Below are 18,355 nucleotides of genomic sequence, written 5' to 3' on the forward strand. Positions count from 1 at the left end.
ACCTTCTCAGTGAAGTCTTCTCTGACCATGCCATTTAAAATAGCCCCTAACATTCCCACTGCCCACCACTACTTCCTTTCCTACTGGCTTAATTTTTCTCCATATCTCTGTCAAGCATAGTGAAGGATCAAAGATTTTAAACTGACCTGCAAGCTAAAAATTAACATGCAACAGTCTCATGTATCCTGGTAGAAGTCATGAAACTTGTGGGTCAGAGAAGAAGGACTATTTATGACTCACAACCATAGCTGTAGCCAAAGTAACGCATAATTTCTGAATTTATTGAAATGCAGTTGGCCTATAATGCTGCATAAGTTTAAGGTTTACAATAAGATGATTTGATACATGAATATATTGTGAAAATGTTTCCCAAAATAAGTTTTGCTGTGCTAGATCCTTGAACTCCCATTTCTACAGAGTGAAGTGAAGGAGCCCACATGACACCTGAACCTGCAGGTTGACTTACAGGAGGGAAATCTGAGTCTCAGGAACTCAGATGGATTATAGCAGGCACTGAGCATCCCTGTCATTTCTGTGGAGGGAGATATTTTCTTCATATAACTGGACAGTAAACATGGCTTCCATTTCTTTGGAGGGAGCCACTATCTCTACATTCCAAGGCTGTTTGCTAGACAAACTTCTTGAAAAAATATTGTGGAATGCAGAGTAGTCAGCGCCTCTGATTAAGGCATATGGAAATGTGAGACCATATGGAGTTGTCTCCCAACAGACACTTATGTATTTCTAACAGTCAGTACTCCTTATGTCCTTCATGGTCTTCTTCCTCCACTAGCCTGTAAACTCAAGACGCTGCTCATTTTAATTTAACCCTTGCCTATCTTATTTATTGTTAAAACAATCTCTGGCAAATAAAGAATGTTCAATAAAGTTTTTATTGAATGAATAAATGAATCAATGGCAAAATAAACAAGAACAAATCAAAATGCCAAAACGTAGATACACGATTAAGAAATTAAATCTATTAATAAGATGCACTGTTTTACAACAAGCAAAATATAATACTGGAAATTTTAATAATATTTGATAGCTTGGGAAAATACTTTCATTAAGTTAAAAAAAGGATAAAATTGGTTTATTGAAGATTATTTCAATATTGTAAATAAACACATACCCCATATTTCTTTAGGAAAATCATTAAGGAAAATTCACCAAAATTCAAGAAATTTTAAATGAGATAATTAAAAGTTATTTTTATTGTCTTTCTTTTGTTTTTATTGTATAGTTATCTATAATTTGTATATATTATTTTAATAATCACAAAATGAAAACATCCTTATTTTGAAGTCTTTATTATTTCATAAAATGAAAATGAAAAAAAAGAGAGGACAGCATCCTGAAACTAGAGACGCTGCTTTGAATCAACCCCACCAAGTACAGAAATCCTCTCCACACCCTTAGAAGCAGGAAATTCTGGTGGAGCTCATGGTGGATAGTTCATGGTCAATATTCTTCAGAAAATGGATAATGAGGGTGATCAACAGCACTGAAAGAGAAGGAGGGATATTAATGCATTAACTCTGTCTTCACACCATCAAGGAGATGGATTCTTGCAGGATGTGGTCAGGATGGGCTGACAACTAAATTCACAACTATGTCCCTCCTTCTACTCTGACACACATACGTGCAGTCTCCCTGTCCATGTGCAAACTACACCTGCATGCCCAATTCCCACATCCCCATGTAAATAAACGCCAAAGTGGCAGAGACTTTGATTTAAATGACAATTTATATTTATTTATAAGTAAGAACTACGGCTAAAATGCTGTGGTCTTTTCAGCACCAGGTGTAACTTTTGTCCCTAGCCAGTGAGAATGATCATGGTAAGGATTTTGCTGCTCTTTTTCACACATTCATTCAACTAATATGTACTGAGCACCCTCAACAATCCAGAGTCCCTCCATTAAGGAACTTCTAGTCTATTGAGGAGACAACATGTACACCTACATAACCACACCTACAAAATGTCATTACAGTTTTCTGCATTGATAACTCATAAGAATACTTGTTATTCAATCATTAATATTATTGTTGTTTTCCATTTTTTTCCATGTTATCATTTTCCTTTTTAAATTTGTCCTTTTCAATTCAATTTCATTGAAGAGTGCATTCTGAGAAATCCTATGGGTCAAGAGCTGTGTTGTTGACATAGGACCACAAAGATGAGTGCGACTAGGCATTCACAGCCTAATGAAGGAGATCATAGACTTATACTTAATAGCCTTTGTGAAGAGAAAAGTTACTTTCTCAGAATCATGATATAATTTTACAAACAAGAAGGATAATTTTGTGATCTTTCTTTTGGTACTAAATCTTTACTCTATAACTATAATTTTATTCCTCTTATCTCTAAACTCCCTCCCAAACTTCTCAGTTCGATGAGTCTTCTTTCTCTTCATCCTGAGATGCTCCTGCAGTAACTGAACACCTGGAATACTACATTTGTGAATAAGTCAAAGTCAAAGGAGGTGGAGGCTCCCAGTGGATGGTCTCCTGATGGACAAAGACCACCCTGGAGTAAGACTTGCCACAAGAAACAGAGAATCCAGATGAAGTCATTTTGGGGTGTGCCACTGGGCACACATCAGTCACTAATGTTAGGGTCAGTTAATTCCATGATCCATTTAAAATTCAGTATGGGGAGATGTCATGGCTGAAGAAATGGGAGTTGTGATGGGAAAAGAGACCAATGAAGAGAGAAATTTGGAAGAAATGGATGCTATCTTGGAACAAGAATGCCCATTAAGAGAAATGTAACTGGACACTTTGGAGAGTTAGTGGAAGCAGGGCCATGGTAGGACTTGCACAGAACCTATGCACATTTGCCTTCCTGGGCCCCTTCCTCCAAAAAATATTAATGTTACATTTCACTGTTGTGTAAGGATAAAAATGAATAGAACCCAGCCTGGATTCATTCTTATGTTTGCATTATTAATATAATCATTTTTTCTCCTGATTTTAAAAGGAATTAAAGATGATACATTTTATAGGCTCCTAAAAGTATAGTGGGCTGTAGGCATTGTGCCTTCCCTGTTGAATGAGTAAGTGGCCCTGTGTGGAAGCTCACCAGACACAGAGACTAGGGGATTAAAATTAGTGAATTTCCCATGATGCAAACTCTGGCTATTTTACTTGTGGCCTGACTTGGGCCCCACTCACGTTTATGTTGGGTCAGAGACTGAGCCCTGGAGTCATCTCTGGTCTGAGTCTACAGGAAGCTCCTGTTTTACTCCTACACCAGAAATCAGGTCTGTGTTCCTGATATAGAGAAGTCTACTTCCTTTGCTAACCTGCATGCTACAGAAAACAACCTGTGAAAAACAATCTACAGATCACTTACAAGAGGAATTTACAATATCTGAAATTTCTGTTGAGGCCGTCAATTGCTTTCATGTCTTCTGCAGTCAATTCAAAGTCAAAAACCTGAAATGAGAGAGAGGATCACATTAAACTCTCCCCCAAGGCAGCTGGCTTCTCCCTGGGAACTTGAGGACTTTCCAGCTGGATGCAGGCAAGGAGAGCGTCCAGGGAAGCCTTCCCTGTCATCAGCTTCCAGATGTAGTGGCCTGAGAAGTCTGCTGCCTGTGGTCTCCACCTCTCCTTCCCCACTCCCTCTCCTTCTCTCTCCACTTCACAAAAGAAAGGCTCACAACTCATCAGTCCTAAATCTTTCCAAGTGAATTGACTGTGACAGAAAAGAAAAAAACAAAGGGACAATAGGACAGTCTGGACAGAATACTTGCTGACATGATCCAACTTTAGTCAGATTTTTCCTTCCCCATCAACTCCTAGAATTTGACAGCCTTGAACTCAAGCAAGTATTGGGAGGAAGAGCAACTCCCCGTGAGGTTGTCTCCAAGTATCTGTCACCTTTCAGAAAAAGCATTCCCTTATCAACCATCTGACTATATCCCCTGCTCATGCCAACTCCAAACACCATTCTCTCTCTTGTGGTGTTTACTCTTCCCTGTAAAAGAAAACTCTTTCTGATTGATATTTGTGACATGTCTTACATTCAGAGAGTTATCCCTTTCAATAAAGTTTCTTTTCTTTAAGTATTGATGTTTTTTTATTTTGCAATGCATAGCCCCTAATGGAGACATTAATAGCAAAGCAGACTGATCTTTGGTGAGAAATATGAAAGTGGGAAGCTCATTATTTAATAGCAGGGACAACTTATGGAAAACTGAGTGCCTTCTCTTTCTATCTGTCTGTCTATCTAACTATCTAAATATCTGTCAGCTACCTGTCTACCTGTCATTCATCTTAAAAATATACTCCAAAAGTGATTTGGTTATCATAAGCATATGTATTAACACATTGAACTGAACTGAAAAATAAAATGGGAAATTTTTCTGATTGGTTTAACTATGAGATTTATATTTGTGTATTTGATATTTTTATAGATTGAACTAAATCTACAGCTTCAAGGTTTTAGAGCAAATACATTATAAATAATATGCTCTGAATGTCTTCTTCTGCAAATATTAAACTCGTGATAGAATTTTTAGCTGTTACCTTAAAACGGTATAGAGTGTAAGTAGTTTTTCACAATTCTCATGAGGTTCACAACAAAATAAGTTGAAGACCACTGATTGATCTAAGGGATCAAGAGATGTATGAGGGAGAATTTACAGAAAAACTTTACTTGTTCGTTTGATAATTTCATCCATCTATAAACTTGTATACCTAGATCCTAACTCCAAAGGGCTCTTCTAGGGCAAATGTGCGAAAAGATGACCCAGGAGAATCACTATATATAGAGTTTCATTGTCTAGAGAGCACAGAGACATGTAAGCTAACAATTTTAGTTTAATAAAGAAAAACTATCTAACAGAGCCATACCAAGTGCCATGGTGGTCAACAATGGTGCTGGGGTGTTGTGATGGTTTAAGAAAGCAGCTAATGCTATTTGGTTTGATATTGACAAACAAATAGGGGCTCATCCAGTAGAGTCAGGGAAGGAGAGGAACCTTGGTTTTAAAGGTTCCTCTGCAAAGAAGGACTCCTAAAACAGATGGAAAAACAGAGATGAAATGTGTTCAGTGTCATACAAGTAGGAGGCGGCAAAGTCGGGCCTAGAGGCCATAATACTTAGGACTCTAAGGCCAGTGCTCTCCCTTCCCACCCTTCCAAGCTGCCCTCATAGAACACAGAGAGAGATACATAGGATTGAATGAACATGTGTGGGGGTTGAAAGGCAAGAGAGATGGCCCCACAGCAGCACTGGTTCCTCCCTCTGGAGAGACCCTTCAGCCTGTACCTGGAAGTTCTCTTTGATTCTCTTCTCATTGAAACTCTTGGCCAGGACCACCACCCCCCGCTGCAGCTGGTAGCGCAGGGCAACCTGGCCTGGGCCTCGGTTGTGTTTCTTGGCAATGGCATTCAAGATTGGATCCTCCAAGAGATATGGACTATCCCTTTCTACCCTGAAAACAAAAATCAAAACATACATATTTGAAGGGTACTTGACTGAAAATCCAGATTAATCTTTTCTCCAAGTACCTCAGGTAATTCGGAGAAGTAGGCATAATACGGTATGATTAAAAAAGAGTTTCATGAATATTCATAGAGATTCATGCATAATAGTACCAAACTGGAAACCACTAATATTTCCATTGATGGGTGAATGGAGAAGCAACTTGTGGCATTTATGACCATACAATGGAATACTACTCAGCAGTAAAGGAGATTGAAGAAGATACTTGCAACAATGTGGATAAATCTTATTGATGTTATGCTCAGCCAAAGAAGCTGGAGAGAAAACAGTATATATTCTATGACTTCTTATATAAGTGAAGTACTAGAACATACCAAATAATCTAAGTTGAAAAAGAAATCAGACTGATGGTTGCCTTGGGATGGGGACGAATGGTCTGAAAAGGAACACAAAAGAACTTTGTTGGGAGATAGAAAGTTTCTGTTTCATGACAGGGGTCGGGTTATAGAGTACATACATTTTTCAAAATTAGACAACTAAGATTTATGCATGACAAGCTGTGCAAATTTTACTTTAAGAAATTATTTAAATTGTGCCGGCCCAGTGGTGTAGCCATTAAGTGCACGTGCTCTGCCCCAGCTGCCCAGTGTTCTCAAGTTCGGATCCTGGGCGTGCAGCGACACACCACTTGTCAAGCCATGCTGTGGCGGCGTCCCACATAAAGTGGGGGAAGATGGGCATGGATGTTCGCCCAGGGCCAGTCTTCCCCAGCAAAAAGGAGGGGGATTGGCATCGGATATTAGCTCAGGGCTGATCTTCCTCACAGAAAAAAAAAAATGATTTACCTTAAATCACTTTACAAAATAATATTTAGGGTGGGTTTGGAGTAGATTTATGTAGAGAGGAAACAGAATGAAAGAATCTTGGTGATGGTTGAAGCCCAGGGATGGTACCTGGGAACTCACTACACTATTTTTTTTTTTTATTTAGGTAACATTGGTTTATAACATTACATGAATTTCACGTGTACATCATTATACTTTGATTTCTGTGTAGACTACATCATGTTCACGACCCAAAGATACCATCCATCAATACACATGCCCTGTCACCATTTTCACCCTCCTCCCTCCCCGCTCCCCCTAAGGTAACCACCTCTCTAATCTCTGTATCTGTTTGTTTGTTGTTGTTGTTTTTATCTTTGACTTATGAGTGAGATCATATGGTATGTCTCTGTCTGAGTTATTTCACTTAAGATAATACCCTCAAGGCCCATCCATGTTATCAAAAATGTGAAGATATAATCTTTTTTGTGGCTGAATAGTAGTTCATTGTGTATAAATACCACTTCTTTTTTATCCATTCATCCATTGATCACTACAGTGCTGTGTTCACAATTTATATTTGAAATTTTCCACAATAAAATGCTAAAAATTAACTTAAAAAAAGTGTTTCTTTGGTGTTGGTCCTGTGGCGTAGCAGTTAAATGAACATGCTCCACTGCTGGCAGTCCGGGTTCAGATCCCAGGCATGCACAGATGCATTGCTAGTCAGGCTGTGGGCTCTGGGCTGACCCTCCTCACAAAAAAATAAATAAATAAAGTGTTTCTTCATCAATAGAGTTGCTGACATAGGTTCACTCTGATATTTTCATTACCATTTTGGGTCTCTATGGGACCCCAGGGCACTGTAGGCAACTACAACAATATCCTTGGTCTTGCAGAACTCCAGTAGTTTGCTCTGGTTGAGGTAAGGGTGACATTCCACCTGTAAGTTGACAAGATCAAAAAGTATCAGAATACAAAGCCAATAACATGTAAATTTGAAAAGACTTTGAAGGAATATCTAACACTACATTAATCTATGTACTATATTTTTCAGATTGGTGCTTTTTTTCCCATGCACATTCTGAAAATACCTTCAAATGCTGTTGGTTTTCAGAAATGATCAAACAATTCTCATTTTATATTTTTCTTAGTGTTTAAAATGATTAAAGACTCGTACAACCAGGTTGTGGCCTCTAAATGTCATTTCCTACTGAAAGAAACCAAGATTTCTTAGAAAAATGGTTGATTGTGGGTCTGGGCAAAAAGCTACAAATTGAGCCTAGAACAATTACACTCTAGAAAGTGAATAAGAAAGGAAAGACAATGAGGCATGTCAAAGGACTCGAGAAACCACTGATGAGGCTAGAAAATGGTGACAATCTGATCATCAATAAGAAAAGTAACTACATTGGATAGGAAAACATCATATTTGTTAAAATTCATGAATTCACAATGACATACGTATGTGATCAAGTCTTTCTATGTACCCTCCAATATACAAGGGTACAAAATACAGTATCGTATCAAACTGTATCACAGGGATCAATCAGTTACATCAATTGTGTGGGAAGACTTAAAGGAAAAACAGCTTAGTTTATTTCACAAATTAATTGGAGAGAAAGAAAAGAAAAAGCAAAAGAAGCAGGAGGAGGAGGAAGGAGGGGGAAAGGGAGGGACACATTTTGACATATTTTGAATTATTTTCTAGAAGCAGATTCCTAGAAGTGAAATAACTAAGACAAAGTGTATAAATATTTGAATGGTGTCTGGAATAATTTTCAATCTGTTTTACAGAAAAGCTGTACAGCTTTACGATGCCACAGTGTTTAAAAATTGGCAGCCTTGGGTGTTATTTTTAGAAATTATTTCCTTTAATTATATTTTCCCATTTCCTCACTTTCCACTCCTTTGCTTTTCTCTCTGGCTTTTTCTCTCACCTCTGTGTACCTGTTCCTGCGAGGTGTCACCGACTCCATGTCATTAACCCAATAACTCTTCCCATCCTTATTTGGATTGGCTGCTACTCAGCAGGACCCACCCTATGGCTCACACAAACCTTTTCATGCCTCTTCTTTGGCTTTCCTGACACCATACTCTCCTCATTTTCTCTCTCCCTCTCTGGCAATCTCCTCTTCAATCTCCTAACCAGTGCCTCTTTGCCTAATCCTTAAATATTGACTTAATTACGATCCATGAGGAAATGATTCAAAAATATAGCCCTGACTGCCTTCCTGAGCTCTAGACCAGTATTGCCATCTGCCAACTCAGCATCTCCACTTGGACGTCTCATAGGAACCTCACACCCACCTCTGAAGTATTGAACCAATACTCTTCCCATGCCATTCTACCTGTTCCTTCTTTGGCATTTCCTATGGCAGTAAAAGGAGCTACCATTACACAAGTGACATCGAGACAGAAATTTTATGGACTGTTAATTAAGGGAGAATGAGTGAAGGGCAGAAAGCAATGAAGACCTAGGGGGCTCCAGGCTCACCTGGTTGCAGACGGGCCTGTGCCTGAGCCCTGGCTTGTTCAGGATCATCTCCAGCTGTGTGTGGTTGAAATTGGACACCCCAATGGACTTGGTTAATCCTGCATCTTTACACTTCTCCAGAGCCTGGGGAGGAAGGAAATGTGTGGTAAAAAGTTCGTGTACTTTGGCCCTTTCATTTGACATTGAATGTTTTAAAAACAGGAAATCTGTTATCACATATATCATGATTTGACTGAACCCATTTTATCGCTTGAATACATTTCCTAATGTCCTTTACTGCTATACACATATATTTTGTCTCCTTGATTCTATTACATGGACATCCAGGATGATAAATAGACATGAAGACGCTTTCAATTTCCCTTCTCATCCCCTTCCATGTGCTTGTTTCCAGTTGACATTTAATAGCGACTGGATTAGCTATTGTGCAATGGTGTCTCAGTCAAGGGCGAAGAGAAACCCTCAGGATTTCCTAGTAAAGTGTTTGGCTGCTTATTCTTTCCTAGAAGGGTGGAAGATGTGGTGGGAAGGGCTACATAAGTGCATGCTTCACTCTCCTATAGTCCACTCTGCTGCTAAGTCAGACAAAGCTTTCCCTCCTTCCATGACTTGTTTGTCCATCTTGGGATGGAGCGCTAACTCCTCTTAAGTTTGACTGAATATTACTTATAGAGCTCCTAGGCTCAGCCTTATCATTGGGCAAAGAAATCCATACTTAAAACCACAGAAGTTTAGATGAAGAATAGGCCTTAGAGGTCATCCCATTCAGCTCCCTTCCTTTACAGATGAGAACACCATGCTATAGAGAAGTGTAGCAATGTGGCCGAGGACAGACAGCTGATTGGGCCAGAACCCATTCTTTATGACTCTGATCCAGTGATCTCCACCTCGTCACTCAGAGTCTCTTGTACATCAGTGGAGGTACTTACCTCCCATGTGTCACGAAAGTCCACTGTATCTATAATTATTTTCCCACTGGCGTCTTTTGGCTCAAGCTCCTCCCCAGGCTGGAATATGGAGAGGAGAGAGGATAAAGAAGAGTTTTTTTTTTTTCCTTTTTAAGAATTACTTTCCTCGGGCTGGCCCCGTGGCTTAGCGGTTAAGTGCACGCGCTCCGCTGCTGGCGGCCTGGGTTCGGATCCCAGGCGCGCACCAACGCACCGCTTCTCCGGCCATGCTGAGGCCGCGTCCCACATACAGCAACTAGAGAGATGTGCAACTATGACATACAACTATCTACTGGTGCTTTGGGGGAAAAAAATGAAAAAATAAAAATCTTTAAAAAAAAAAAAAAAAAAGAATTACTTTCCTGTGCCTAAGGAGCTTGGTCACAAAACCTACAAGAGCCTAATCGGAGTTTTTGTGTGTGTATGTATCTGTGTGTGTCTGTGTGTGTGTGTGTCTGTGTGTGTGTGTGTCTGTGTTATAAGGGAAGATATCAGAGGAAGAAAGATCAGCAGCACCTGAGAGACTGTAGCAAAGTGCCTCTCCCCCAGTAACCTCTGCCCTTCTATCCACACAAACCCCTGAACTTCACTAAGAATGAATTCTCCCCCAAGGTTGGAATTGATTTCATTTCCCAGGGACACACTGGTTTGGACTTACCTTTACTATTGAGGAATGTGTTTTATCTCCAGCTTATGATAATGCAACTCAGCGATAGTGAGGATACCAGGTGTGCTCAGTGAACATCCACTGTCACTGATCCTTTGGATCAGCAAAGACCAAAGGAGCCCAGTGGTGTAAAATGGACCATCCTAGGGTGTTTCACTCTTGATTGTGACTGAGAGGTCCATATGGGAGAGACTTTCCCCCTAAAGAGGTGGGGATTTCCCATTGTATCTCAGCAGTCTGTTGTAACTCAACTTTCTTGAGGACCCTAATCACTAAGAGACTACAGACAGCAGCATGTCACTTAGACATGTAAGGTAGTATCCTCAACTCTTTGAGGTGGAGACACTGAGATCATTGAATTTCAGTGCTTCTGAAGGCTATGGGATGAGGATAAAAAAAGTTTTTGACAGTGAAGTGACACAACTGTCAAGGAGACTTGTAAATCATTTAGCAATTCTATCCACCACATTCAAACCTACTTCTCTCAGTAAGAACTCAGAAAACCCAGCCAGAATGAGAGAATGGAGGTGCAACAGCAGTGATGAAATACTCTTTGGCATACCAGGGAAAAGCAGAAGCTGACCTTCATAGCAATTGGAAAATGAATGATGAAGAGATCGACATAGTCCAGTCCAAGTTTCTTCAGTGATCTTTCCAGGGCTGGTCTAACCAATTCTGGTCGAAGGCAGGTAAGCCAAAGCTGCAATGATAAAAATAAATAAAAAATGGCTTATTATGTCACACATTTGTGGACCCAAATTAAACCTCATAGTTAAAAGATTGAGAAGTGAGTAACAAACCACTGTGGTGGTCTAAAAATAAGAACTGTTGGGGATAAATTTATATGACAATATAAATGAGCTTCTCAAGGGGAACTGAGATCTATTTGAGTGACTCTAAGAAAAATGTAAAAATACTTGGATGGCTGAGGAAAAGCAACCCAAATGTTTCAAGGATTAGAAAAGTCATCTCTGGAAGGAAAGTCAAGAAATGTGAGGTAAGGGGAAAAGGAACCTATTGCCCATATAATAAATGCCTGGAAAGAGCTCTGCTGAGAGGCCTACATTCTTACTACATGTTATCACTGATGTTGAAATACATAGGATCATTCTGTAGAGACCTCAGATCTCTTGACATTGGAAGCAGAGTTTTCCACCTCAGAAAATTATACACATTTCCGTAAACTCAATGCTGACATGAAAGAACTATTTCCTAGTCTGGCTCCCTTTTCTTAATAATATGTTATTCTCACTAGGATATGACCTGAGAGAATCTGCTGAAGGATAAAAGGAGTGGACTCACTCCATAGGGGCTCAGTCCTTCCGTATGACAGATGAAGAAGTATCATTATTTGCGCTTGACATATGAATGCTGACGGATGATCAGAGAGGTTGAGCAAAGGGGTCCCACCCTTAACACATTTCAGGGCAAAGCAAGCTTTTTCTGTATTTCTACCATGGGCCTTTGCAATATTAGGAGATAAACACATTAGTCAAAATAATACCATTTTTTTTTTTTGCAAAATATTGTATCTGTGATGACAGCAACCTCTCATCACTCCCCTCACAGCACCTTGGTGGTGTAGAATATGTCCTCTCTCTTCACGGTACCATCCGCCATCTTGTCTCGGATGGCCCTGCCGATCTCCTCCTCATTTTGATAGAGGTGTGCCGAGTCGATGTGACGGAAACCTACATCAATAGCCACTTTGGTGGCCTCTTCAGCCTTGCTCTTAGGAACCTATAAAATATTAACAAGAAGGGTTGGAAATACACCCGACTCAGAGGGAAGCAATTTATTTCCTTCATAGCAGTTTCACCAGTTGTCTCTCCGTATCTCCCATTCCCCTGCTTGATGGTGCAAGCCTTGGTAAGAAACCTTTTGTTTCTCCTAGGGGGGTAGAGACTAAACTCAAATATGACGTCTAATCTGAAATAACTTAGTGAAATGGGCTTCACCATAGAACACAGAAAATCCAGTCTCTCTCAATAAAGGATTCATTGTAAAGAGGTAACTAACAGGAGAACTTCTGACATATGGAGAAAAAGTCTAAAGATATAGATGGGGAGAGATGTTGATCTATATGTAGATGTAGATATAGGTATAGTGATAGAGATATAGAGATACATATAAGTATAGATGATATACATAGAGATACGAATATAGATTCCAGTATCTATTTTGAGGCTAGAATTGGAAATGAGTCCATAATATCCATTCTCCATCCAGTTTCCACTCAACTGGGCCCTTAAAGTCATTAATGTGTGTTTTTTTGTTGTTGTTGTTATCTTTCATATCCCAGGTTCTCTCATTCAATATTTATGCAAGAAATATTCAAGTGCCTCCTGTGTGCCTGATATTGTGCTAGACTCTAGAGCCCTGGGAATTTAACCATTAACGAAAGAGACCTGCATAAAACTCCTAAAAGTAAACATAGTGGTAAGCTCCTTGACATTGGTCTTGACAATCATGCTTTGGATTAGACACCAAAAGCAAAGGCAATAAATGAAAAAATAAATAGATGGGACTACATTAAAATAAAAAGCTTCTGCACAGAAAAGGAAACCACCAACAAAATTAAATGTCAATCTGTGGAATGGGAGAAAATATTTGCAAATCACATGTCTGATAAGGTGTTAATACTCTAAATATACAAAGAAGGCCTACAGTTGAATAGAAAAACAATAAATAACCCAATTTAAAAATGGGCAAAGGATCTGAATAGACATTTTTCCAAGGAAGACATACAAATAGTCAATGGGTACCTTCAAAGGTGCTCAACATCACAAATCATCAGGGAAATGCAATACAAAACCACAATGAAATATCACCTCACACCCGTTAGGATGGCTATTATCAAAAAGACAAGAGATAACAAATGCTAGGAAAGATGTGGAGAAAAGGGAACCATTGTGCTCTGTTCGTGGGAATGTAAATTGGTACAACCACTGAGGAAAACAATGTGGTGGTGTGTCAAGAAATTAAAGATAGAATTACTATCTGCTCCAGCAATTCCACTTCCGCATATTTGTCTAGAGGAAACAAACTCATTATCTCAAAGGGATATCTGTACTTTCTTGTTCATTTCAGCATTATTCCTAATAGCTAAAGTATGAAAACAACCTATGTGTCCACTGATGGATGAATGGATAAAGAATATATGGTATATGTATACAATGGAATATTATTCAGCTTTGGACAAGAAGAAAAGCTTGTCATTTGTAACAACATAGATGAAGCTGGAGGATATTATACTAAGTGAAATAAGGCAGACAGGTAAAGACAAATACTGTAAGGTGGAATCTGAAAAAAATTCAAATTCATAGAAAGAGTAGAAAAGTGCTTGCCAGGGGCTAGATGTTGGAGGAAAATGGGAGAGGTTGGTAAAATGGTACAAACTTTCAGCAATAAGAAAAATAAGGTCAGAGGTCTAATGATCTAACATGGTAACTATATTTGATAATACTATATTGTATAACTGAAGTTTGGTAGAGAATATAATTTAAATGTTCTCAAAAAAGAAAAAAAAGTTCAATATAGGAAGTGATCCTTGTGTTAAGCTTCACGAGTAGAATCTTTTCACAAAGTGTACATGTACCACTTCATCATCACACATTTTACTCATCTTAGAATTTTGTCAATTTTACCTGAAAAAAGTTGAAATAAAATTGAAAAAAATAAAGCATACCGATTGGTTTAAAGGGAAAATAATAGTTAATTTTTAGAAGGGTTGTAAGGAGGATTAAATGAGAAGTGTACTAGATGGAGTCCATTATTGTGACAGACACAGTTGTCACTCTACCTATATCTGCTAGGCACTCAATGTATCCGTGTAGACTGACTCAGACTTCTAACTGTGAGCACCTATGGCTCTGCATGGGGGATTTCTATGACCACCAGAGTCTCCAGGAGAGGCTGTCAATAATTTGGTAAAGAGGATATCTTGTCCCCTGGATGCTACTTAGCCTCTGTACTACTAGTGCCTACACAATGGGCTCATGAATGGAATAGCCATAGTGGAAGAGATTAAGATTACGCATGGGTCAATCTCATGGCCAACACCAAAGTTGTTTGAGCTACCGCTATTTTGATATGGGTGACTGTCAGCAGCAGCAGAGACTAACACTGAGACTTGGTAAGGCATCCTTCCTCTAGGAGAAAGGCCAACCCCTCAGTGGCAAGTTAACTACATTAAACTCTCCATCTAACTGGGGATGGAAGCCACAATTTATCTTTACTGAGACTGATAACATTCTATGTATGAGTTGCTATCTCTTTTCCCAATTCCTCAGAGAGCTTACTATGTAAGGGCTACAGAGAGTTGGATTTATCCTTATAGGATCCCATGTAGCATTGCCTAGTTGTTCTATTCTCTATGGTCCTCTTCCCTATTTAACAACAGTAATAAAAATTGGATATAATCTAAGTAAGACATACACTATCCTTAAGATATAATGGTGTATACATTGGATAATTATGTCATTGCAAACAAACTGGCCCTGTCTGACAGCTATTAGCTATTGATATTTCGTGTCATAGCTCTACCAAGACAGAGCATATTGGTTTCTGTAACTTATAGGTGCAATCCCTCCAAAGTAACCACGAAGCTGCCCCTACCTCACTTTTACCAGTGTTTGACACTTTTTAAGTGTATTGCAGTCGACCACATGGATGTGTGTATTATATATTTGATGAGAAGCAGAATTCTGTCTCCGTTGTTACTTTATGCTGCCTATGTCTTCCTTTCTAACACCTAATACTTGGAATGAGTGGCTTCTGATACAACAAAGGTTTCAATGTTGGAAACCTCTGGCAAATTGATTGTCAAATACTTCCAACACCAAGAAACCCACAGCAAAGCTACTACGAACTGGTCATGTCACTTGTATTTTCCTCCTGTGCCCAGTGACCATCAGGGATTTCTAACAAAGAGAAGAGAGACTCAGAATGAGGCAGCAGACGAGTTCACGGAGAGTAGCCTGAGCTTAGATTTTTACATGTGTAAGAAATAAGAATAATAGTTTACCTAGGAGAGGTGTTGAGGAATTAAAGATAATACATGGAAAGAACTTAAAATACATGGTAAGTATTCAATATATGTTAAGTAACCAAAATAATAATAATGATAACCGACCCTCAAAAGACCCAGCCCCTGAAGCCCCAGAGTGAACTGCTTGTCATGCCACTTAGTGAAAGCCAGAGATGGTGACAACGGTGCTCTCTCATATTGACAGAGGTGAGAATTGAGATTCAAGGTGGTAAGAGATCCTAGTTAGTCACCCAGATTATAGGAAGCCTATAATATGATCACAGTTCTGTCTGATTCAGTAGTCAATGCTAAATCACACTGTTATGGTCTGAGGCTCAGAAAAGTAAAATGATTTTACTTTAAAATTATAAAATTTGGACAAAGCAATGATGAAAAAACCATCATCTTTTTTGACACTAGATTTAATATATGAACATGTGTGAAAAATATTGTACCAATAAGCACAATTCACCAAACAACTACTGGTCCTATCATATAATTGTCATCTCCACACAATCATGGTCACAAACGTGCACATACGTGCACCACATAAACAGCACCTTTGAAGGGTGGAATATGTCTTCTCTCTTCACAGTGCCATCTTCAATGTTGCTTCATGGACTGTGCAACTGCCTTTTCATGATTTTACAAATGAGTGGAATCAATATGGCAGAAGCCAGCATCTATAGCTAATTGGGTGACCTCTACAGCTTTGCTCTTAGGAACCCAGATGAGCAACTAAAGGTAGTAGTTGGATATCCACATTACTGAGAGAGAGCTAAGGCACAAAGTTTGACCTTCCCAAGCATCAGCTTTTCCTCACGTCTTAGGTTAGCTCTACATGTGTGGTGATGATCCCATGGAAGTTTGCCTAGGCCTTTCCTGGTAGTAATAAATGTTCAGCATCACATGAATGGTTTCAATCCTAGGCCAACACTGGTTGATCATTGACGGTCCCCAACCCCACATGTGGGGTCAGTGATCGGCTGAAAAAATTCACAAGATTCAACATATTGATTTAGTAATGGATATGATTTATATTGTGAGAACTCACTAAGCAAAATCCATGAAGTGAAAAGGTACATGGAACGAAGTCCCAAGAAACAAGGTGAAAACTTCTAAGAATGCTCTAGCAGTGTAGTCACACAGAACACACTAAATAAAAATTATATACAAATAAAAAATTAAATATTTAAGGTGCACAACATAATGTTTTTATTCAAGTATACATTATGAAATGATTACCACTATTAAGTTAATTAACATTTCATCACATCAGAAAGTTAACTTTTGTGTGTGTGGTGAGAACACTTAAGATCTCCTCTCTAGCAAATCTGAAGAATATAATACTTTATTATTAATGATAGTCACCATGCTGTACAACTGTACTCCAGAACTTACTAATCTTATAACTTAAAGTTTATACCTTTTGAACTATATCTCCCCATATTTCCCACTGCCTCCTCCCCCACTCCCTGGTCCCCATTCCTCTCTTCTTCTATGAGTTTGACTTTTTTAGATTCCATATATAAGTGGGATCATGCAATGTTTGTCTTTCTGTGTCTGGCTTATTTCACTTGCATAACGTGTTCCAGCTTCATCCATCTGCTTGCAAATGGCAGGATTTCCTTCTGTTTTAAGGCTGAATAATAATCGACTTCTTTGTAAGTATTTCAGAAGCTTTCTATTTCAATGATGCTGTGAGGAACTAGTTACTTGGTAACTGCCGTCAGCTGGGTATGCTCTTTCCTTAGGGGGAGGGGCATTCAAAGGTTTACCAAAGATGAGGCTTCATTGGTGTCCTTGACTCTGCCCTCTCATTCATACCACTTTGCACTACAAGGTAAACAAATCCTGTCATCTGTCTCCAGAACGTTTCTCTGAACATTTACTCCTGTTTATCGATGAGAAAATGAGACTCAAATTTTAGGTACTAATCACTTGTCATATAACTAAATAGTCTAAAGACAAAATTGGAAGACAAACTTCTAAGATTCCAGTCTAGTGACTTGTCATCCTTGTTCCCTTTTGTGTCCAAGCTCCAACTCTATTTGCTTCAATTGAAAGTACTTTACAAAGGAAAAGAATTGAAATATTGCCCTGGAAGACTAACTTATTCCCTCAAATGATATACTTTCGGGATAAATTCCCAAGCAGTAGGAGAGGTATGAGCCAAACAACAGGTGGAGTATTTATGGCCTGACACTCAGCAGCTACCCCACAGCAGAATAGCAACTCGTTCTCAACATTTGTCATTCGCCTCATCTCCAGAACCTTTTAGCACAAATATTTCTCTGGATCACGTCTTCTTGGTGGGAGGAAAAATTTCTTGAGTTGCAGAAGTAGACAGAGAAACCACTCCCATGCAATAATCCTCTAAGCAAGAGAGCTGATTATCAGTGTTCTTGACTGCTACGTTTCGTGGTTTTCTGTCAACCAGGAAAATAGATGGAAACTGGAGGAAAACTTGGAATAATCTGTGGGTGACCGCACGGTCAGACCCCAATGCAGACTGAACATTGTCTACTTTGTCTCTTTGTATGAGGAATAGTTCTAACCTGGTTACAGGAATCAAGTGAGTCTCCCAGACTCACACAGGAACTCAATGATTTGACCACCTAGGTCAAATTCCACTCATGCTAGGTCTATTTTCTTTCTCATTCTCAAACCCAAGACCACCATTGTTACCTCATCAGGTGCATAGGTGCCAAATCCCAGTACAGGAATGTAGTGGCCATCATTCAGTTCCACACGCCAACATTTGGGATCCATTGTCTGTTAGGCCTCTGTCAAGCCGACTCTGTTTTATTCTTCTGCCTTCACAGGTTATGTTAGTAACAGGAAAGTAGCACACAATCCACTGGACAGCTGTCAGCATATGGATTGTAGGAGGAGCAAGGTTAAAGCAGGAAGCCATGGAGTGAGAAGAGAAT

At 39.2% G+C, this 18,355-nt stretch overlaps 1 protein-coding gene across 2 annotated transcripts; it reads right to left on the reverse strand.

Moving 5' to 3' along the window:
• Positions 1-1,461: 1,461 nt before the first annotated feature.
• On the reverse strand, positions 1,462-18,194 carry LOC131398923 (aldo-keto reductase family 1 member C15-like). 2 transcript variants are annotated; one of them, XM_058532841.1, is made up of 9 exons: positions 18,111-18,194; positions 11,966-12,133; positions 10,977-11,093; positions 9,709-9,786; positions 8,780-8,902; positions 7,116-7,225; positions 5,282-5,447; positions 3,368-3,441; positions 1,462-1,513 (listed from the first exon to the last, which is right to left on the reverse strand). In XM_058532841.1, exons 1-9 carry the CDS (start codon positions 18,192-18,194, stop codon positions 1,462-1,464), a joined length of 972 nt encoding a protein of 323 aa, XP_058388824.1. The 2 variants fall into 2 exon arrangements, with proteins under 2 accessions (XP_058388824.1, XP_058388823.1); XM_058532840.1 differs by having other exon boundaries at positions 1,462-1,504; positions 3,359-3,441.
• Positions 18,195-18,355: the final 161 nt, after the last annotated feature.

The sequence above is a fragment of the Diceros bicornis genome, chromosome 36 (genome assembly GCF_020826845.1).
Source record: "Diceros bicornis minor isolate mBicDic1 chromosome 36, mDicBic1.mat.cur, whole genome shotgun sequence".
In the NCBI taxonomy this organism is placed as follows: Eukaryota; Metazoa; Chordata; class Mammalia; order Perissodactyla; family Rhinocerotidae; genus Diceros; species Diceros bicornis.